The sequence below is a fragment of the Chelmon rostratus genome, chromosome 13 (assembly GCF_017976325.1).
Source record: "Chelmon rostratus isolate fCheRos1 chromosome 13, fCheRos1.pri, whole genome shotgun sequence".
In the NCBI taxonomy this organism is placed as follows: Eukaryota; Metazoa; Chordata; class Actinopteri; order Chaetodontiformes; family Chaetodontidae; genus Chelmon; species Chelmon rostratus.
The window spans coordinates 18,049,921-18,072,892 of NC_055670.1; the positions used below are offsets into that span (position 1 = coordinate 18,049,921).

The 22,972-nt window shown below is 41.4% G+C and overlaps 1 protein-coding gene across 3 annotated transcripts; it reads right to left on the reverse strand.

Annotated features, from left to right (window-relative positions):
* Window positions 1–541: 541 nt before the first annotated feature.
* On the reverse strand, window positions 542–22,279 carry agpat3 (1-acylglycerol-3-phosphate O-acyltransferase 3). 3 transcript variants are annotated; one of them, XM_041951303.1, is made up of 10 exons: window positions 22,083–22,279; window positions 10,612–10,668; window positions 10,151–10,381; window positions 9,456–9,625; window positions 9,113–9,274; window positions 7,512–7,665; window positions 7,323–7,425; window positions 5,228–5,303; window positions 4,404–4,602; window positions 542–4,248 (listed from the first exon to the last, which is right to left on the reverse strand). In XM_041951303.1, the coding sequence occupies exons 3-10, from the start codon at window positions 10,326–10,328 to the stop codon at window positions 4,157–4,159; spliced, it is 1,134 nt and encodes a 377-aa protein (XP_041807237.1). In that variant the 5' UTR covers window positions 10,329–10,381; window positions 10,612–10,668; window positions 22,083–22,279; the 3' UTR covers window positions 542–4,156. The 3 variants fall into 3 exon arrangements, with proteins under 3 accessions (XP_041807237.1, XP_041807238.1, XP_041807239.1); XM_041951304.1 differs by lacking the exon at window positions 22,083–22,279 and adding an exon at window positions 16,094–16,495; XM_041951305.1 differs by lacking the exon at window positions 22,083–22,279 and adding an exon at window positions 13,195–13,285.
* Between the last annotated feature and the right edge of the window lie 693 nt (window positions 22,280–22,972).

Sequence of the window (22,972 nt, forward strand, 5' to 3'; positions counted from 1 at the left end):
AAATTTATTTGTGCACTAATGAATCTACCAAAAATGTTAGTGATGAAAAATGCTGCCCGGACACTTTCCCTCCCACCCAAATGCGGTTATTGTAGTATAATTTTCGATAATATTATCGGCTATTAAAGGTGTTGTAACCATGTTTTCCTATTCAGCTTCTTACTATGAGTGATTTACATGACACAATATTCAGTGTAAAGTTTTGGATATTTCATGAAAGTTTTGGAAAAGGTGATTTAATGTATTTCTGTGCACCAATCAGAGCTAAGTGATTTGTGAACCAACACCATCCTGATGAAGCCTATAGCTTGGTTTTTAAACTCTTCAGTAAATAACGTCAAAGTATGTTTGTCTCTAAACTTTGCTGCGTATTTAGTCATGAATATTCTATGTTGTATAAAAACACGTAGCTTGAAACCTGGTTTTCAGGGGCTGAGATGTTTGAACAGAAGGCATCGTGTTAACAAAAGCAAAATCACACCTTTTCAGCTTCCTCAGAAAGCCTTTTTATTCAGGTTCAAATTCAGAGTTAATGCCACAGCTGTCGCATTGCCAGTCTGTAAAAGAGTCCCTGAGTCAGAATTAACTCGATTCAGTGACTGTGCAATAGTGCACATCATGCAAAAAGTAACCGACTACAGTAGAAACCATGATTAATTACAAAGTTGGAAAAATGCTTTGTAAGCATCATCTGTGACTACAGCCTTCTGTGGTTTTAATTAGAAGAGAGGCATCGCTGAGGGTATTTACAGCTCCAAACCTGAAAGGTGAGATAGCGTTGAGTTTAACCTTTGCACTGCACTCCGGAAGCCAGCTCAGTTTAAATCCTCTGCTTTCGCTTTTCCATCAGCGGAACATTTGGTTGTAGCCTGAACGCATGGCCCGTCATTCAAAAGAGCTATTGCAAAAGAACAGGAGAGCATCTCTGCCATTTCTCAACGTGAACATCATACTCATCATTTACATTATGTACATATTTATACAGTCTCAGCATCCGGTCACACAACTTGTGACTGTATATCCATAATGTCCTTAGGACATTTGGACAATTGATTAATGTGTCATTCAAAAGGTCTACTGCAAAAGAACAGGTAAGTACATCTCTGCAATTTCTAAAAGTGAATGTGACATTCATCATTTACCTTATATTTACATATTTTCAGTTTACACAGTCTCTAAATACGGTCACTCTTGAGTGACTTTGTACTGTATCCTAATGGAAAACTGAATGTGTGATGATGAATGGAGGCAGGTGGATGCAAATGTGCCTCTGAGAAAATGCTGCTGTGGATGGAGCTGAAAATGGAAGGAGGGGACATGTTTCGTGTGGATGCAGCTTCACCCGCCCCTGGTGTCACGCTGAGCTATATTCCTTCAATCTGAGCTGCTGAGCAAACAGAGAAATTCACACCAATCCAAATAAATCAAAGAAGTAAGAGCTGCTTTGTGATTAAATCCTTTAATATTCTCAAGTGTTTTTAATTGAAGAAAACATAAAAATAGCCTTAGAAAACAAAAAAAGATGACGCAAGAGGTGCCACTAACTGAATTATGTTCAAGATGTAAAAAAAAAAATGATGAAGTGGCGTCAGCTTGTGATGTTATTTGATTCCATTTGAGTCCTCTGAAGAAAAAAACAACAACCACAAGTTACATTTATTTTTCTTTACTGAATAAAAACCATCCAGTGTAAAAAGTTTTTCCAAATACTCGTTTGAACTTCTCAGCATCGTTTCTGCTTCAGGAATCTGATTTTTACTGAATGACAGGACGAGTGGGACTGCGTTCGTATCTGATGTGTTTGCTGGGATCAAAGGACAAAAAAAAAAAAAAAAAACAGATCTCGTGAAGTTAACGATAACAAGCTAAGGTACTAAAGCTTTTAACAAATATTTGAGGTAAAGCAACTCAAAGTACCCTTTTGTAAAAAATGAGAATTGATTATGGACAGGGCTCTTTGAACATAAGAGCAGACTCTCACTTCTCTTTAATTCTTAACGTTAAAACTTTAGAACAAGCTACTTGGCAACTAATCCCAGCAACCTGCTTGCTATACCGGAGGACATCTTTCTGTTTTCAATCCTTCACTACACGACAAGGGCTCAGTTAGCTTCTACATTTTCACACAAAAATTAAGCAGCGCTGTCTATTAAGGCTTGCATGAAATCTGTCTGGGTTGAGAGAGGAGACATATTGCTGCTGAGGAGTGATGACCCCCCCCCCCCCCCCACCGAAAAAAATAATAAACCAACAAATCAAAATATGTGATTAATACTACATGTGGCATGTGAGGGGGGATGGGAGGAGGGAGGGGGACAAAATGTCCCCTTCATGTCTTGCTACCATTGTTTGGACCAGGAAATGTAGCTGTTAACACTGGACAAAATTCACTCATGTACTGCAGCAGCTGACGTTTAATTCATTACAGTTAAAAACAACAAACTCCGGGGTGATCGATTCTAAAATGTTGAAATGTATGGAACTGTGAGTGCACCAACAATGGCTACGAGAAACAAAAAATGGTTTTCAATTACTCATTCAGTTTGGTAATCAAACCAAATGAATGCACACTACTCCATGATGCACTGTCATGGGAGGAGGAGGAGGAGGATAAATATTCAAACGAAACGTAGAGGTAAGAGGTGGGTGCTGTTTTTAAAGGGGTGGCGGATAAGCGATCCCTTGCCTGAGCAAGCTTGAGTTAAGGCAAAGGTTAAAACATCACTACTACGCAGTCTATATCTGGACAGCAAAATAATATGCTAACAGCTGTGAGGCTACATGAAGACGGTTGGTGACCTTTTTCTGCAATCTGGCTCCACTGCCATTCAACAGCAGAAGCACAACAGTCACATGGAGCACACCAGTGTGCACTGCATTTCAGCTGTCAATCATCAGATGGAGGGGAGGTGGCAGGTTGAACTGCTTCAGTGTTTGGACCGGGAGTGCTGGCTGCTCACATTTAGGGGGTCAGATTGTGTTTTAAAAAGGGGCGAAAATCCCGAGCCCTAGCAAGTGAAAATAGGAATAGAAACTGGAAAAAGAATTGAAATGTGGCAGGATGAATCTGTGGGTGTTAGTGCGGTGGGCTACACATGAGACCTGTAACAGATGGTAGGCGTCCTTGATAAGGACAGTTTTCACATTCCGAGCCCTTGCTGTGGTTAAACAGACACCAGCCTCTCTAAGACAAGATGTTAAGGGTTCAGTTCACCAAGATCACAAGGTTTAGAAGAAAGATTTTCCCTCTTAAGCCTTGCGGTATGAAGCCGTGGAGATGATGTGGGATTTACATTTTGAGATCTCCGCCCTGAGGCTTCTGCTGCTGAACCGATACAACAAAGGTGACCTGAATGTCATTGGTGGTGCATAAATGGACTTCATTTCATTCACCTACATTGCACTTGTCTGGCAGAAGAAGTGGCACTGGGGGTTAGCTCAGACCCTCGGCATATAAAAACCCAAACTATCTGCCTGGGTACATACCTGGAAGTTAAATGGTAAATGTCTTGTGACTTGGGTGAAATGACCCTTTAAGATTGATGAAACCAGGCTGGGCCTCAAGGCACCGGTTCCCATTACAAGTCCCACTTAGTGAAAAAACAAAGGAGGCAGATGTCCTGCATGTTAAAGACTGCTGCTGCAGAAACACACCGCCCCTGGATGGAGGCTAAGATTTAAAAAGATATGGATTGTTCTGTGGGCAGAAAGAATGAGCACGTTACCACTCCCTGACTGGCTGATGGCCGGTGACAGGAAGTGGAAGTAGGTAGCTGTAAGCAGGAAATGGGTCCATGTGACCTAAGACAGGTTAGAAGCTTAACCTCGGGTGTTACCGGGATTTAATGGGACTTGGATGGGAACAGTGGGTTGCTAGCTGGATTTAGAAAGATGCAGGAGATACAGTACTGCATCTCCCCCATGTTCTGTTACACAGGGAGATGGAACCCCAGACCTTTCATGCTCGCTCTCTCTCTCACTCTAGTGCCATTAGTATTTCTAACTCTTGTCTCTATTATTGTTTTCACAGCTGGGTCTCCTCCTCGGCCTGCCAACTGACTCAACAGTAGGAGGAGAATGGAGTTGGGTAGGGGTGAGACACCGCAGGGCGACTGTACAGAGTGGCCGTACACGGAGGGGGGAGGGGTGACACGCTTTAGTTTTGTTTCTTGGCCTCCTGGTTGCCGTAACTGGACCCTGTTTTCTTCACCTCTGTCACCCCTATGAGGCGGCGGATAGCTATGGAGGCTGTGGAGAGAAGGAAGGAGAAAAGGAGTGGTGTGACTGAGGACAGCAATTCAAATGCTAATCACAATTTCAATTCTTTTTTTCAAGTCAAAGAACCACCGCCTCTTCAGGACGAAGCTGTGACATTTGTGTTTCTAAAGGGAGAGTTTACTTACCTATGACGAGGAAGATGATAAAGCCAATGATGAGGAGGGGGGAGCCACTGACGGCCACTCCACAAGCAAACTTGATGAGGGGCGAAAGCAGCAGGGTGGCCCAAAACAGGAAGTTCAGCAGTGTCCATGGCCTACGACGTGGGATTATTGTGGGTCCGGGGAACTTGCCTTCCTTGCTGTATGTTTCCTGCAAGGCATCCTGAGCAGGACGGGAAGAGGATTAATGATCATGTGTGCCAGTGCTAATAAATGACAAAAAGATGCATCAAATCAGTAACTAAATGTTGCTTCATAAAAAGAACCAAACCTGCAAACCAAGTCTTGAGGGCGAGAGATGCATTTGAGGGCATTAAGGAAGTTTGCACTTTCATAGTATAAAGGATCCCACACGTGTCCAGTCAACATACAACTGTTATGACAGTAGACTGCAGTAAGCACTTATCAGTATCAGCAAGTGAGATAAGGTATCTGAGAGTGAGTGTTGCCTGAGTGTAAAGGAGACGCTACTTTTGAACGTGATTTAATTTGGTCAAAAATGACAGCGAGAAAACTTTGTGCACTGGATTCAAGTGTGATGCAAAACTCTGTAATTTGTATTTACTTGTTTTTCTGAAGTCAATACTTTTTGGTCTTAGGAAACAAAAACATTTTCCAGAGCTTATTAACATGAAGCTTGAATCTTGAATGAAAGCTTGTTTAGTTTTGGCTTGTATACACAAAGACCTGTCAATCACTCTCAGACTGTTTTTCTGAATTTTTGTGATGGATCCTGTTTACATTTTGATTACAGATTGTGCCTTCTATGTCAGCTTTCCTCAGTTTACCTTCTCCTGGTACAGCTTGTGCAGCCAGCTGGCACACTCTTGCTCGTCATCTGGTATATCCCCCACAGGGAACCGTCTGGTTGGGAAAAAGTAAAAAATTATATAGGAATGAAATTATATTCATTTTCAGTTACACATAACTATTCCATTCTCAGATTTTTTTTGTCTTGATGGTCAGAAATGAGCATATGGAAACTGAGGAAATACGCAGGACAACACACTGGATGACACACTTGTTAAGCTACTAGTCACCCTCAGAAGTCCTGTGAGAACAAGAATTCAGGAAATCACAACCAAACAGATAGAGATGTCCATCTAAAGCAGCTTGACAGACAATTTATGATGCAATTTGTGCAGAACAGGCAAATGAACAAAGTAAAAGCGCAGAAATCTGATGAGAAGATACAAAAACACTGATCATTTCTATTATGCACAGACAGCTGAAGGTGAGCGACCTTTTATAAGAATGATGTGAATTTCAGGTGCACTTAAACCTGAAGAACTGGATTATAGCATACTTCTTGCTCATGGGACAACTTTCCCACTTGCTCGCCCAGTTTGTCCAGTTTGTCCATGGCTCGTGATTCCAGTTGTAAAAATTAGTCGAATAGAGTGACAGACTGTCAACACCAACTGACCCAGAGTGTAACAGGCAGAGTCTAACTTGGTCAGATCACTCCTTACGTCCAAATCAATCAATTGTAATGTGTGTCCAGACCTTTAAAGGGCATGACATAATCAGCAAGGAAAAAAGAAAATGTGACCAACCTAAAAGAGCCATTGTAAATTATATAGAGTATTGGCACTACAACCCAATTAAAAGATTTCTTTTTCAACAAAGAAAGAATAACCGACATTCATCAGATGTAACAAATGAGGACATTCACCCAACACTATATGGAAGAGTACAACTTTCAAATCACAATATAACGGACAATAAGATGTAACATATGTTTCATAATCGATCTAGATGACAGGCAGACACTTAATTTTCCTCCCATCTTCTCAGAGAGCAACAGAAAATGTTTCGGACCACTTGTTATGGCACTCTCTCACCACCAGGGGGCTCCCTCACCTTCAGCTCACTTCCACCTTCCACTCTACACCGCAGCTCATCTGTTGAGTGATTGCAGTCTCTAAACCCACTTGTATGTTTACTGGACTAAAACTAGAATTGCTGCCTTGTGGCTGCATTGCAGTTTACTTCCATGTCTTCCCAGACTCAAATAATGTATGCAGTGACGACTTTGAAGGAATTTAATAAAAGGAATCAAGTTTTTTTTTTTTTGGCAAAATGGACGTGCAACGGCAATCAGCTGAGACTCAATATCAGCAAAACTCTCCCCTTTTGTTCCCGAGCTATGGAGTTGAATAATGGCCAGAAAGGTGTTTGAACAGAACATTATGATGTCACAGTGAAGTTGACCTTTGACCTTATAAAATGTAATCACTTCATCATTTTATCCCATGAGACATTTGTTTGAAGTTTTGTCATAATTAACATGTGAATTCTTGAGTTATGGCCAAGAACATGTTTAATGAGGTCACAGTGACCCTTGACCACCAAAATCTAATCAGTTCATCCTTGTTTGCCGGAACTTTTGCATCAAATTTGAAGAAATTCCCTCAAGGTGTTGAGGGAATGAGATATCACATTCACGAGACTGGGATGCACATATGTACATACGAACGAGCATGGAGGCATGCAATGTATCCACCAGTATTCTCCTCCTCATAGTTTTTCCACTCTATTTCTCTGATTCAGTTGATCTGTCCAAACAAAACACAATCTTTTTCCCAGCAATGTCTCTGCGCAGGTTTTCATGTCACGTAGAGCTCTTTACTCAGTCGGAGTGTCCTGGCCATCAGCGTTATTGTTCTGAAAGCTCATAAACGTGCTGGGAATCGAGCCAAGATTTTCAGCCCTCTCACTGTCCCTTTTGTTGTTGTGGGACAAAAATGCAGCTGGGAGGAGGCCAAAAGGTTTAAAATACATTTTCCACTTGAAGAAACTCAGTACAGCTGGCAGCGTAATGCATCATAACTACAATAACTGATGATTCAAACATAAATGGAGGGTATCAGTGGCACTCACCTTACACTCATGTCCGCTTTGTATTTCTTGCCATTGACAATGCCCAGCAGAGTGGGAGTCTGGTTGTCTTTGAAGTTGAGAGTCACATCATAAACAGCAGTTACTGAAAGGAGGAGAAAAAATACAGATTAAGAACAAAAGACTCGTGTTTTGAACACAATAGAGTTTGTGCGTGTTTGTAGTCACAACCTGTGCCCTTGAGACACTTCAGTGTGGTGGTGAATCCTTTGGTTCGGGGGAGCAGGTGGTATTTGAGCTTGGGCAGGCCTTTACTCTCTGCAACCTGCATACTGATTTGGTGTTTCGTCTCTGTAAAGCGGGTGCCTTCGCAATACAGCAGGAACTGTGGAGGGAAAAGAGCTGTGTTAATACCCACACACAAAGGAGAAGCACACAGACTTGAGGTGACCTCCTTTCCGTTGTCCCATCCACTACCCTACTTCTGCTTGGTTGAATCACAGATCAAGTTCACGGTGCTAAAATAAAGTCACTATCTTATCTCAATAAGGAGGTGGATGACAACTCTACTAAAGAGTGTTTAGGTTGTTTACCTGAACACTCAAAAACTATGTCATTCGCGGTGGCCTGATGCTTGACTTAAGGGGTAATTAGATCAACTGCTGATCTGCCTAATCTCCGCTGGTGAACTGGTTGAGTTGCGGTGAAAATCTGTAACACGAGGTGCTTCACACCGTCAGGACAGGCACACAACACCAGGTAGGATGCCATGAATGTAAGGCACTTGCTTACTTAACAGAAAAGAGCTGTTTTGCCTCCTAAAGCAGGACTGTTTATGCACAGTGGAGAGTCCAGTTCATGAAGTTTCACAGGAAAGAATAAACACAATCTCCTGTTGAGAGATTTTAAATACAGCTGGTGCACTGTGAACTTGTGTGTATATCACCACCGAGATCAACCTACTTTAGAGAAACTGGGTCAAAGGTCAGCATCTGAAGTTTCTCATATTTTTTGAGTATATTTTTCCTGAGTAAGCTAAAGAACTGACGTTAAATTGTTTCACAACAATTCCAGTCTATCACGACTTTGATCGTATTCTGTTTTGTTTTGGCCATTCTTTCTATTGGTAGTAATAACACTGACATGGGCCGTCACACAATCACACAGGTTTTAACAAGCCCCCTGATTAGTCAAACTACACTAGAAACTAGAAAAAAGAGGAGGCAGACAGAAATACCATTACCCAAACTGCTGAATGTAAATGGCTTACAGGGCAACTTTCTAGTTGACCTTTGACCTACTATACTTGCAGTAATGGTGCTTACTGATTCCTGTGCAATGACGGATTATTACTCAACTTATGGGTGCACACACATTTGATTTTATCTCTAAATTAACTGGTCTGCTTGCATGTAGGACTTCTTTTTAACAATCTCTCTGTGCTCTGAGAACTGACTTAGTAAGCACAGTGGCCATAACCAGTAATGACAGATAAACTCCAAAAAGATTTTCCTTTATCCACATTATCTTATTTCTAACCCTAAATGGAAACAGTCACACCTACACCTCACTGAAATGACTGTTCTTAGTCACTACATGTCTGTTTGTTACTTAGAAGTCAGTTCTGAGAGGATATTTCACCATCTGGATTGTGCAACTGGGCCAGAGTTGACTGACTGCAAAAACACATTGCATGGTTTTTGTGCAAATGGATGTATAGCAACATGAAAATAAATCCAAGCAAACTGCTAAGCCTTACACACAGCTTACTACAGCGCTTGTACACTCATGCCAGAAGAGAAACAAAGTAAGTATGTTTACCGTGTACCTACCCACATACATTCAGGATAGTCTTTGAGCCTGGTCAGTCCTTTGAACACAGTATTTCGGTCCTCCTCCCACTTTCTTTTGCAGAAGACTATTTCTAGGAAATACCAGGTCCAGCCAATCAGAGGAACCTTCAGTAGCTCATGTTTGGCCAACACCTTTGAACTCTAGAGAGAGAGGACAGGTTTTGTCTTTAATGATTTCTCACAATAACGACTGAAGTCCAACCTGGTCGTGAAGAGCAGGATCTGATGTTGACGAGCATTAATTCAGTTATGTAAAGGTGACTGGCAGAGTATCTCTTTTGGACCCACAAGACCAACAGTCATATTTTGCTTCATTACTGACCCCTAGGATGCCGTATCTTTCACACATGGTCCAGCCACACAGGAAGTCAATCTCAAAGTTGTGGTTGAGGATTATGATGGCATGCTCTGTGCCAAACTTGTCCACCGTAGCCTGGTCGGTGTATAGGGTGCAGTCTGTGCCTGACCACCACTCCAGCAGCATCACCAGCTCTACACAGAGACGACAACACATCATGTGCATACAGAAAAGGCTCCAATATAAGAACTAAGCTAGCAATTCAAGGCATTTCCTCTAAATACATATCAGGTTCGCGCCTCAGTTTTGCTTATGAATAAAAGAGTGATTCATGCTCCAAATTCATGTAGTGACAACCCCTCCCAGTGGATTATTAGCAAACTCTGCGGCTGTATGGAGAATTTTTACATCGTTATTTTGGTGTAAAAGTAATGTCTGTTTGAGCCTCAGCTGCTCTCATGAACCCATGTGGGCAGCCCTTTGCAGCAAAAACCTTGGATAAACCCACTGTACTCCCTGCCCAACACTAAATGGCAGACAGACAAAGTTAGTGAGGGCATTGACATTGCGGAGGATCTAGCAGCTGCATGCAGACATGCATTCAACAGGTGGCCAGGTCAAGTGTGACAACGCACTACCCGGTGCCTTTTTTGTATTATTTATTTGCATGCACGAAAAATACAACTCATAACATCAACGTTGGAATATCATCTACTCACGACTCCAGAGGGAATAGGAGAGTCGGCAGTTGATTCTGCGATAGAGCTGCTTGTTGATCGGCCAGAGGACGCAGGTGCAGAGCTGGATGAAGTTTATGATGAGGCCGCTCACCACAAACACAAAGCCCATCAGCAGCTGCAGGATGAACAGGCTCTTCAGGTAGGCCAGCAGAGCCATGGCTGAGGAGCCTGGAGAGCTGAGTAGGCTCCTCTCTATACACTACGACCAACCTGAGAGAGGGTGGAGACAGAGAAGGGAGTGCCGCTGTAATGAAAACAAGTTTACTGACAGAAAATGAATGAGCACATGGGGGGTGTGGGGGGGGTTAAAATAATGGGAGGGCTGGGTGGCAAACAATTAGAGACTGATGGAACAGTGCAGACAAATGAATGTTGTCTGTTGTTGTACAGGCAAATTTGCTTTCAGAAATTCAAAAACAGCAAACAGCTGTGTTTCTTACCACGGTGGATCTTTTTACAAGCCCCGTTTACACGGTCCTTCGGCCAATACTACAGACCTGATGAACAGAGCAGAACAGAGGTTGAGCTGGCAGAAGTGACAGAAAACATAAAAGGCTACAACACAGTGTCATAACATTAGAAGACTTTAATAAAGGGCAGGGTGCATGTTTCATCACACAAAGCATGATTATCTGTGTTAGCCATCAGTCTTAGTGTAGGTTGCAAGTTAACATGAAGATATGCCACAGCATGTATCTTCAGGTTCATGTGGCACACAGCCTGGTGAGTAATTTGATTTGATTTTACATTATCATCTGAATATTTTCCTGAAACGTGTCTTGCATCCTAAGATGTACAATGTTGTGTTATGGTTGTGTCGAAAAATCACACATCATTTTGACTAAGACAATGGTTATTGACCTTTCTCAAAGGCTACGAGACAGAAGAATGGCATTTCACATTTTACACAGAACCACAAATTTCAATGAAAAATTACGATCGAATACAGCCAGTTACATTTGAATAGGTTAGAACATATTTTTTCGAAATGCAGAGGACATAAAATACTGCATAGTTAAGCTTCAGGGTTTATAGTCAACAGGCCTATTAGAAATAAAACTCTTCTTCAGTCCTTGCAGCTGCAAACTACATATTGTGGATATCTCTCGTTTTCTTTGTGTGATTAACAGGAAGTCTTACTAAATACTACATACTAGAGCTGATCAATGTTATTTTTTCTTTTTTTTTGTCAGTATCAGCTGCATAAAGTCTGATGATCTAAGCAGTTAATTAATCACACAAATGATGATTTGTTACAGCCCTTGTGCACTGTATTCCACCGACGATGCTGCCCACCATGACAGACTAAGCCCTCAGACAGTGTGTCGGGCTTTGAACCCAATTTGACATAGTGGCCAAACTGTGTAACTACAACATTCTGCCTGTGCTGGAGCAAGTTTCCTTTGGCTGCTCCAGTTTCCCTCAACAGGTCAAACACATTTAACTCAGGTGAACTGTAAACATTTAATAGGCCTTGAAGGATGTGAGTAAATGTGTCTGTCTGACACGTAGCACTGCAACAGACTGGGGACCTGTCCAGGGTCTTTCCATGTTTGTGCAAATTATGCTGGGATAGGTTCCACCCCTCAATGATGCTGAATAAGAATAAGCAAGGACAGAGAATGAATGGATGGGAAAAATACTGGTCAGTATTATGCAGGCACCTGCTGCAGACAACATGTTCATACAGTTTGTATCAGGCAAGGTGCCCATTTGATGTTGTTTTGTTCGACAACATCTCACATTACAACACAGCGGCCAGACTGTGTCAACTGTTTGGTCACTGTCACGAAAACACTTTTCATAAAAACATCAAGCATTTTGTTAGAAGGGACAGTTATTATCAATGAGTACCCATCAGGATGCGCACAGACAGCGCGGCCTTGAATGGACTGTTCTCACATCTGCACCAAAGCCCATTAAAGTGTAGGTCAAGCCAGCTTAAAGCTGTTCTGAGAAACATTTCTAATCTAAGTTGGTCTTCTGCAGATCTGTGTGGCGATCTACGGACAGTCCACAACATCAACTGGTCCTCCACCTGCTTTGTTTTACCATATAAAAATTTCTCAACTGTCAGTGTGAGTGTAAATGGCTAAAGAATATATAGCTACATATCACAAAAACATTTGAGTTTGATGTAAAAATATTTTAAATAAAACAAATCTAAATTTCAGTCTCTGCTCACATGAAATAGTGTCTTCTTACACATAAAATATAAAATAAATGAATAAGGATCCTGTCTTTAAAGCTTAAAGCAAACATCTGTGGTTAATCAAACGCTTTACCGAAAAAGGATGCACTTAATCTGACTCACCAGAACAAGCACTTTAAAAGTAAAACATCAATACTGCACTCAACAACCTTTGATTCACTGTGGAAGGTAAAATTGTGTTGTTGTGCCCACAACTATTAGACGAATAACTGTGCAGTGCTAGCAACGTCAACATATGTACAGTCACCTGCATTCACTGCTACAACTGTGTCAGCAAACCAAGAAAAAAGAGGCCGTCTGGTTTATAGAACAACAGTCTGCATGCTAGACAACAAGGGCGAGACAGAAACATTGTGTGCCTGCATGTCACACTGACATAACAGTCAACCACAGACTCTCTTGTTCACATAGTGTCTGCAATGACTACTTTGTTTCATCAGTAGTTATTGTTTTGCATATTTCTTAGCAAGGGCAACATAACATAAAACAAACAGAAATGGATGCCAGTGAGTAACAAATAATTAAAAAAGCCTCTAAATATGGATGACCAGAAATCCAACACGCCTCAATTATCAAGCAACCCAACTACACTTACAGCTATCCTGTAGTTCAAGTCTGCATCATATTGCCATTAAGTATTATCTCAGTGAAGGACAAAACAAACAACTTTAAATTAAGCCACACAGTTGACACAAGGCCAGCTCATCGTAGGTAGGCAACAAGTCTTCACCAGTGCAATAAATCCCTCTTAAACACTGTAACACAATACACAGATTAACAAATTGGCTTGGGTGTGAAGGAAAAGTCTTACGTGCACATCCACAGAACTTCAGCTCAGTCTCTTGGGTAAATTAACATAAAAATTAGTCCAAATTTCTAGTGAGGACACACGTAACACTTTGCTGAAATACTGTCATGTGTGCCTGTGTCATCTACTGCCTGATGGATCTGATTTTTTGTCCAAGCATCCAGAGTTGTCTCAACATCATATTGCAGACATGACCTTTGTTCCTAATGGAGGGGAGTGACTAAGACTAAGAGGGGTGAAGTAACACTAGTACACATTTCACTTGTGGCCCCTGTAATGTATTATGGAAGGTTGGTAAGCTACAACACTAACACATGCATGCTATGGGTAGGACTATCCAGCACTGCACATAAGATTAACACACTTTGTGTGTGTTTTGATACTGTAGGCTACTGTTAAACTCTGCTATTTGATTGATTTTGATGTTTGATTTGATTAATTATGCAATTTATCAACTCATTATTACATTTATGAAAAACCTGCTAAACTGGGTGAGCTGCAGGACATATGCGCTGGGATGAAGTTAACAGTCTTTGGCGGAGTTTAGATGCCCAACAAGCAGCTTTCACAACACTTTCACCACATTCTGACAGAGACAGTGTTATACATGCAAGCTTTGTGACGAGCAAGCTAATAGCTAAGAAGGTGAACCCTCATTCAAAAGGAGAATTTGTGAATGAGTGCTAGCACCAGACAAAGTAAAATTGTGTAAGTTTGTCTTGAATAATTCATAGAGATGAAGAGAAAAGCCTGATGTGGAAACTCAGTGACAGCAAGTGTCTGTGTGATTTGGCCTTTATGGTGGACATCACCATGTATGTCTCAGAGCTGAAGCTCCAGCAGCTTCTCAGCTCTCTGCTTTCAAACATGAAATCATTCGAAGTGAAATTAAAGCTGTGGAAAGAGGAAAAACTGCATTTTCCTATCCTACAAGAACAAAACCTGCTGAGAAATCAGAATATGCTGATGAGTGTGAAAACTCCTTCAGGCATTTGATGAGAGTTTTCAGGATGGGAAAAGTAAACTAATGTAACTACACTGTTTAATGTAGAACCGGTTTATGTGTCTGACAGCCTACAACATGAAATCATTGAGCTACAAAGCAATGACTTGCAACTGTGAGCAGCTCTTTTCAAGACTGACTGATGCAAAGACTCAGTTCAGCTCAGACTGACTACCCAAAACTGGAAAACCAGCTGCAACTATCATCATCTCTACCACCTGACATCAGTCGCTATCAGAGCAAACCACTCCCCACCATTGCATTTGAATATTAAGCTTCTCAGGGGCTACCCAATCACCAGTGACATCCCAATGCCAGAAAGTACGAGGCAGGGCAGTGCGACTCGTGTTTGACGCTCTCAGCTTGTGTGCTAACCGTCAGCAAAGTCGACTAAAATACTTTGAAACAGACACTTGTACAACCAGTGTTCGGCTCAGTGCTGTTAGCTGCCCGGCAGTAGAGATGCTCCGAGGTACGCTACAATTTTACAACTGAACAATGAAAAGGTCACACATTTTTACTCTCTGACTGGGTTCGGGGTATCAGACTATTTGGCCTATATCATAAATCAAACTGAATCCTGAGCTAAATGAATTTGGGTTAGGGGTGTGTGTGCACCGCTAATGTTAAAATTTAACTTCCCTTTACATGACTGATTTACCCAACAAGTATCTTAGCCATACTACAGATTTAGAACCAGATAATGCTGTATCTATGGTCCAATTCCATACGTAAATACATAAAACAAACTTATTAAATAAGGATCCCTTAAATTCAGTTATCAAACCGTTGTAATCAAGATATGTACTTTGTGGGACAGTTTAAAAACAAACTTGTCAGTGCTCCCTGGTTAACAAATTGTGTGTTACACCAGCTTTTTGAACAATTTCTTTTTACTTTTTGGCTGACATCACTGTAATAAGCAAATATTGACAACAATATAATACAACAACAATATAAGACAGGATCACTATACATCTTATACAGCATTACAAAAATACAAAATGTATTTATTTATTACAACCAATAATAATAATAATAATAATAATAATAATAAAATAACCAGGTAAATCTGTCTGTCTATATATCTAAGGTCAATAGCTAAACAAGTCTGTGTTTCTCTCAGCACTTTTGTAATTGACTGGTTGAGTTGAGTGCTCCATTTCAGCTATTCAGGTTAACAGTAAAGTGTTAAGAGTAGGCAGTAAAAATCCAATTTGATCAAAATGTTCACACTTACTCACTCTCCAGACCCAAAATCCGAAGATCACAAAAATTTAACTGAAAACACCATGACTTCATCATAATTGCACTAATCAAACAAAGTAACTTTTCTGTGTAGCATGGTGTTAGTTTGTTAAGGCTATATTCGTCTTGCACTGAGGTTTCAACAGTCTCATATAAAAAGATGGAATAAAAGAAGTTCAGAGGAATAAACATTGTGTTTGACCATGCAAACAGCCAGTGGGGGTCCACCTCACTGTGGTAGCAGAGCCCACCTGTGACCCCACTCAGCCTGGGGGAAAGATTAGAGACGCTGACTGGGTTAAAGCTGCTTAAGGCCGGACAGCTGCCTCTGCTCTGCATCACCTGAATGCAGCTTCTATACCAACAAATGACCAGTGCTTGGTAGGAGTCTCTGATATGAGAAAGAACAGCTGAAATGTAGTACAGAAGACATCAACTAAATACTGGCAAACCTCAGCCACATCCTGGCAGGTACCACACCTTTACAAAGTCATTTTAATTCTGAAAACTTCATTTGGCTTGCAAAGGTCGGCACTCCACTGTGAAAGGTTGAGTCATGGCCTAAAGTGCTCTCGGTCTTTTACAAGGTCCAATACATTTGGTAAGGCCCTTCCAAGACTAGCCAGACCACTTCTTCCACTTTTAACTTACCAGTAGACGTAGTAGGCCATTGCCATGACCACCAACGCCCCACAAATCCCAGTGAAGATCATCACAGCACTCTGGTTCAGCATTTTGGCTCCTGGTATCTCACCAAATTAAAGCCAGAATAAAAACATAAAGAAAAGGCCTGCAGAAAGCAATGGGCAGTCACAGGCTGTCCTGTTTCACAGCCATAATAATCCCACAAAATGAAAGCGGGAGATTATGATGATGACAGCAAGAACACAGCCAGATCCCAGATCCTGTTGGGAGAACTGCCTAATCAGCACAAGACTGTACGGAGAATGAAAAAATTTCCTATCACCAAAAAGAATGGATCTCTACTGGGAACAAGGTCAAAAAAATCACCAAAAACTCCCAAAGGCTGCTGCAGATTCTTACTCGAGTCCACTGATAAATGATAAGAAGATGGCTCACTTCTGGAAGGAGGGAGGCACACATGTACTGTAAGCAGTGTCTTACATGCATCTCCATCCTCTAATCCAGTGGATCAGATTAGTGCTGATTAGCAGGCCATGGGCACCCTGGATATGTCGCATTTCATTAACATTAACAAAGAAGGAGGCTGGGCCCTCTCATACCAGGGTGGAGTTAGCAGAATGGCATCTGCTACGCTACAGGAACCAATCACAATGTGGAATTTCTTGCCTCACCTTCCCATTGGCCACGTGTTTAACTACAGGGCTTTCCACAAATTTATGGAGTAGCCAGCCAGTGGGAAACAGTAGCCAACTGGGGAGGTCTAGGAGAACGCCCCTTTGAAGAAAGATTTTGGCCGTTAAAACCAAACTTTGGTTTTAGCAAAATGTAAATAAAAGATAAGTCATTCATTTGTTCAATATGCCCATAAACATCCATGTGGCACTTTGAATGGACTTTTTAATGCTTACTGTAGTTGCTGCCACCAGCTCGTCTACTGAGAATGTCCCGTCTGTACAAACAATGCAATTCTGTGTGTTTCGTCATCAAGAATTGGGTTAAAATTTGTTAAACACTGAAGGCAACTCTCCGGTCTCTACTAAGCATGACACAATCTGAGTGTGCACACACACACATTCTTATTGAGCATGTAGGGGCAGGACTTATACAGACAAAGGGGCATGTTTCTCTATCATCACGTTGTTTTGAAGTGGAGGCTGTTAGTGGTAAAATGTACACACACAGCTAATCGCAACTTGTTACTCAAAACTAATTTATTTAAGCAAAAAATGCATATAGTAAAGTAGCCAGGTGGACTTAAATGAATAGTTGGCTGTTTGGCCAGCAGCTGGCGCTTATAGAAAGCTCTGGAATCTAGAGAGCCGATAGTTTCCTTAAACAACCTCTTCATGGGTGTTGCCAAGCTGTGTTTCAATCAAGCAGTGGCCTACAGGTTAGAGAGGCATGCTTGTTGGTTCAATCCCCATGACTGGCAGGATAAATCTGGATGGGGAAAGTGAAGGGCAGCATTTGCCCTTAAACTAAACTGCTCCAGTGAAGCTGCTCGATGGCCTGCACTTCAGACTGTGGTTGTACTAAACAGCTTCCAGGTGTAAATGTGCAACTGTGTGAATGTGATTAGGGCATTCCTGAGCATTGCTTTGAGTCAAATGAATAAATAAAGGTTGGGAGAAAGTGTAATTAGGGATTAATTAACAAAGCCTAGAAATCTGTGGTATCCATCTTAGCCCTCTTTTGTCTTCTTCACAGTACCTTGGGTACTGAAAATTACTCACAACAGATCTGTATTGCTCAGCCACACAGAGACAACAAACAGGGCAAATCAACAAAAGCCTTCGGCTTTCTCCCTAATGTCAAATGTGGTCCAGACAAGCTGGCAGAGAGATGAAGAAATAAACCCAAGCATTTACTGAAGCAAATAGGTCAAAGGTTACAAAGTCCTGAGGCCTTGCCATTGGCCATTAAAGCCAAATATAAACAGAGATAAAAATACATTGTGATGGCTGAACAATGAAGGTCATTCATGTTTCGAAGCATGGTGTGCTCTCAGTCCTGCACATAGCACCACTGTACTGCTGAACACGCTACAGTTGTTTGTTAGGCTATGTGTGATATTTTAAAGCCACACTACTTACTACAGCCAAAAGTTACTATTGGTGTTACTCTTGCACATAAAAAACACTGAAAGTACATTCAACCTCTTTGACTATGAATAGGGGTGTAACAGTATACAAAATTCATGGTTAGGCATGTACCTTGTTCTGTTCTGGTTGATAATTCCTGGATAACTTGTGCTTGTTTATGTAGAGCTGCATAACAGACTGACTAACATGCACTTTGACCATAAGCTTAAATCCTGTGTTATTTAGACTGAGTATGGTCACAAATCTACAGAATTTAACACTTCAAAAGCATTAGTTATTGCTTTGGTCTGAATCTACAGTGAGAGGCTGGCTGAACGCTGCCTCGCTTTCCAGACTGTTTAAATCCACTAACTGACACATTAGGGTGATGCAATCATAAATGTTGTGTTGGAAATGTTTCCACAGATAAAACAGACTTCAGTCGAACAGTGTCGGCACAGGGGATGTCAATGGTTAAATACCAATAATATTTTGTTAACCATGTTGGTCTATAACTTAGTTTGCGTACACACACATACACACAGTGTGATGCATGCCGAAAAGAAAATGAGCTAATAGTCAAGCTAGCCACTGACCACCGACGGCTCGACATCTCTCACAAACAGAAGCTACATCACAACTGTCACTTCATCACTGCTGACTGGGAACAGGCTTCTGTTGTCTGGTAATTACTTTCTCTTTTTTTTTTGGGGGGGGGTGTCTGTTTATTATGGAAAATCTGTTGAAGTCCAACATATTTGAATCTCTCCAGTCATGATGTCCAGTGAAATTAATCCCAGAGTTTAGCTATATGTGAAAATATTTCAGCTTTTCAGCTGCCATTTACCCGCGCTGCTTCTCTGATGTCCACCCTCTCGCTCCTCCCCCGACTCGGTGAATTAAGGGTTTATTCCAACCTAACCAGAGTAGGTTCTGATTGTAGGAACAGTGTAAGGATGAACCAAGAAGATTTTGGTGAGTTTTATTTGGTTTCTGTGGAGACTGAATGACATGTGTTTTACAATGATAAAATTACTGTGTCTATAAATGGAGTCTGGCAGCTTTGATTAAAACGATATAGTGGCTGTTTCTGGCTGAACAAAAACTTATTCTTCAACAAAAAGGCCTCAGTAGGGATCCCTTCCATAATGTTGCCAGACACTTGGAACAACAATCTGAGTCAGTCTGTGGCCAAAACAAATACTTTTAGTGGACATACATTAACATTGTGCAAATGCCTGGAGGGATTACATTGCAGCCTGTTTCGTGGTGGTCGGCTGTAGCTTTCTCACTCAATACTGGACCAATTTCAAAAATTGTTGTCCGCATTAGTCACTTAGAAACAAAAACATGGGCAAATATGGTCCATAAACACGGATAATATTTGACAGGAATATCTCCCATTTGTCCGCACCTGCAGCCATGGCAGTGGGTCATTGGTGGTGGGGCACTGAAGATAGAACTACAACTCGAGAACTGTTACACCCCTAATTACAACAGTCACAGGGAGTGTAGTTTATTCCCCAGTGTAAACGTGAAACTGTCTCCTTGAGGTCTGCCTGACACAAAGCTACACTCCAAAGATATCAAAAATGCAGCTGCAGAGTTACTTCAAATTAATTTCTCACCAGGATTTCGTGTTGAGAATATCTCGAAAACTACTCAACTTTCGATGTAAAGCCTTCACAGAAGAGTTCATCTTAAAAAGGATGGAAAGCACTTAACAAATAAGGTAAAAGGCTCACGTAGGATGGCCTTGCATATCACTTAAACACGGTCACAACCCTTTCAAAGCTCCCTCTGGACTCTGGATGTAGCCATAGCAAAACGAGATGACTGATAAGACTCAAGGATACACAAGGTACATCTTGTTGTCAGCAAAATAGCGGGCAAATGGCAAAAGGAGGATGATGAGTTAATGAGTGAAACTGCCAGACTGCTTGAGTATGAATGTTCAAAGTTATTTTGCAGTTAACCAAATTATAGATTGCTAGTGTAGGATTACAGTCCAAGATGGCACTGCTTAGATAAAGGCTTATCTTTGTATGTATGTCTCAAAGTCCTATAGGGTAATACCTTGACTTGATAAGCAGATAAAGAGTTCAATAGCTTACGACATGCAAACAGTCATGTCACTGGACTTTGAACAGTTTATTCAATTAACACATTAATTTTTTGAGAAAGATGCTTCAATTTGCCCACCATTGCAAGACATTATACATTATTTCTCTTTGCTTAGTTTATCAGGCCAAAAGTGTTGAAGGACATTATAATTAGTTTGACACTTATGTGCGGTCCTGTCCTCCTGCATAAAAAAACAAGACCGATTCTGCTCATTCTTAAGGGGAAACTGAGTCACTGCAGCAAGCCAAATGTACATATGTGTATATCCAAAGAACTGGGTGTGAAGAAAAGCAAATAGTTGACAACATCTTGCAGACCAGAAAGATTTCTCACCAGCTTGAAAGCTAAAACGTTTGGATGTCTGCAGCTTTCTGTACATCATAGTCATAATTAGTTTTGGCTGCACGTTTTTCTGATTAATTGGGAAATTGCCATGAGGGGTCCCTGCGGTCAGCAGGATGAAATCATGAATACCACCAGTGCTGAAAAGATTATACAGTCAAGTGAAAATTCTCTCAACAGAAAATGAACAGACTGCAATCAGATAATCAAAAATGATACACCTACCTAATATCTGAACTAATAAGTAAATAGCAATAGTCATTAATCACTGGTATTTCCCAGCAGTAAAGCAGTCTACACATCTCTCTGTCAAGGTATGTTGCATGCAAACACACCTAACAAGTGTCCCTATAGTATTCCCATTTAATATTCAGTCCTGTCCTGTCTATCAAGCCAAACGCTGTCTCTAACTTAACTACGTGGACTATATCGTGAGAACACAGCTGCCTCTTGCACAAAGCATGAACAGCCACAGCATCATAATGATCACTAGTGAACATCGAAACATCCTTTAAAACACTGCTGGAAAACAATCTGTCAGTAAGGATCACAGTAACACCACTTGCCTGTCACGCTCTGCTCGTCTCGTCGGTTAAAACTGAGGGTTCAAGCCTAAAGTTAGCACTGGCTGAAAGAGCCGCAGACTTGAATGAACTCCAGTAACCTCACGTCTGATGTGTGGTACGACATCGTTACGCAGGTCAACTTGGAGCCAGCTGGTTCAACTGACGTACAGCGAGGCACTGTTACAGCAGTTTTTTTTTTTATGAACCCAGAGATACTTTGCCATCTACTCAGAAATGCCACACTGTATCATACTTCATGATATACCCGGCTAAGTTTTGCAGCTCCATGAACCCTGAATAAAAATGCTCAAGTGGGCTACATGTATTAGTGCTGCGTGGCTAGCTTGTAATGCTATATAACCAACTAGCCAGTATGCACCTTGTGTCCAACCAGTGACTGGGCTTATCGTTTGACACATGTCTTGGCTGCGGCCGGGGACGTAACTGAAGCTAGCTGCGCGGTGAACTCAAAGTCCCAAACACAGATCATTTCACATCTAACGTTATGCTTGAGAAAATAAAATGAACAGGTGTGTCCTGCTGTTGCCATTAGAGACAGCAAATAAGTTAACGCTAGCTGTCCGGAGCCTAAACCGTTACGTTAGTGTGCAACTCAACCAAGCAGCACAAGGACAGAATGAGCGGCTAACGGTACACGCTAGCATGCTAAGTCAACAAGACAAGTGTAGCCAAGGTAATAATTGTGTTTGGGGAGGAGGGTGGAGTGGGCTATTTGGAGTGTACAGTTGCTAATGAGTGCCAAATTTCCCATATACATTATCAGTTAATAGTCAACTGACCTGTGTCGCTTGCTAACAGCATGCTATGCTAGTCAGCGGCTAACACCAGCAGTCAGTGTCAGTAACGGTACTCTGGGCTTACCTGAAAATGATTCACTTGGGAGTCGGGCGAGTCGGTAGATTTTGTTATACTTTTTTCGCTGCTTTCTAGCCTTCAGGGTCGTACAATAAGTCTGCCAAGGAGCCCTTATTACTTCGTCCGTTTCCTGAAACGCAATAAAATGACTTGAGCTAATGCGATTTGCAAGAGCTCTATTGTTTGTCGGTTAAAGCCCCACATTTCCTCAAAGCCCATCTGAAGGTGGCATGCCCTACATCCGGTCCGGCCCCTCATTCATTCTCACAAAAATAATTAAAAAACGCGACATTTTTTAACGACGGGCCTCTGCAGACACACAAGTAATGATGCACGTACTACACGTCCATCTACAGAAAAGAAGTACTAGAAGTATGCTTTTTCTTCAATTGACTGTATTTTGCGGTACTGATTCCCTTTGACCAGTTAGAATCCATCCGTTCATAAACAGGCTTTTGCTTTAACTACTGACAATTTATCTCGTGTTTAAATTAACCTTTTTTAATGGAAGGTATCCATTCGTCTCTGCAAGAGAAATTAAATCTCCAGTATACAGAACATGTGCAGTATTATCCACAAGTAACATTTATTGTGTTATCTAAAACATTATAGCCTCTATTGGAAACACATTGACAGCCACTATAACCTGTGGCAGTTTGTTCTATTGTGTTTCAGTGCTGAAAACTATTCTGAGACATTTAGTCTTTAATTGCACTTTTCATTTAACACCCAATGTCTTGAATCATTTTTTCTTACATGTGTAATAATGCTTAAGGCATAAACTTGTCACCAGACATTTTTTTTCCCCCTGAATCCTCAACCTGTCACAGCCAGTGTCATGTCAACGAGGTCATTTCAACCCCTGTATAGGTGTGCATGTCTGATCAACTTTAGAC

Coding starts and splice junctions, on each gene's coding strand:
- agpat3 (XM_041951303.1), bottom strand. CDS start 10,328: ATGGCTCTGCTGGCCTACCTGAAGAGCCTGTTCATCCTGCAGCTGCTG. Junction 7,666..9,112: donor ACTATCCTGAATGTATGTGG/GTAGGTACACGG, acceptor TTCCCTCCACAG/TTCCTGCTGTATTGCGAAGG. Junction 5,304..7,322: donor AAAGCGGACATGAGTGTAAG/GTGAGTGCCACT, acceptor TTTCCCAACCAG/ACGGTTCCCTGTGGGGGATA.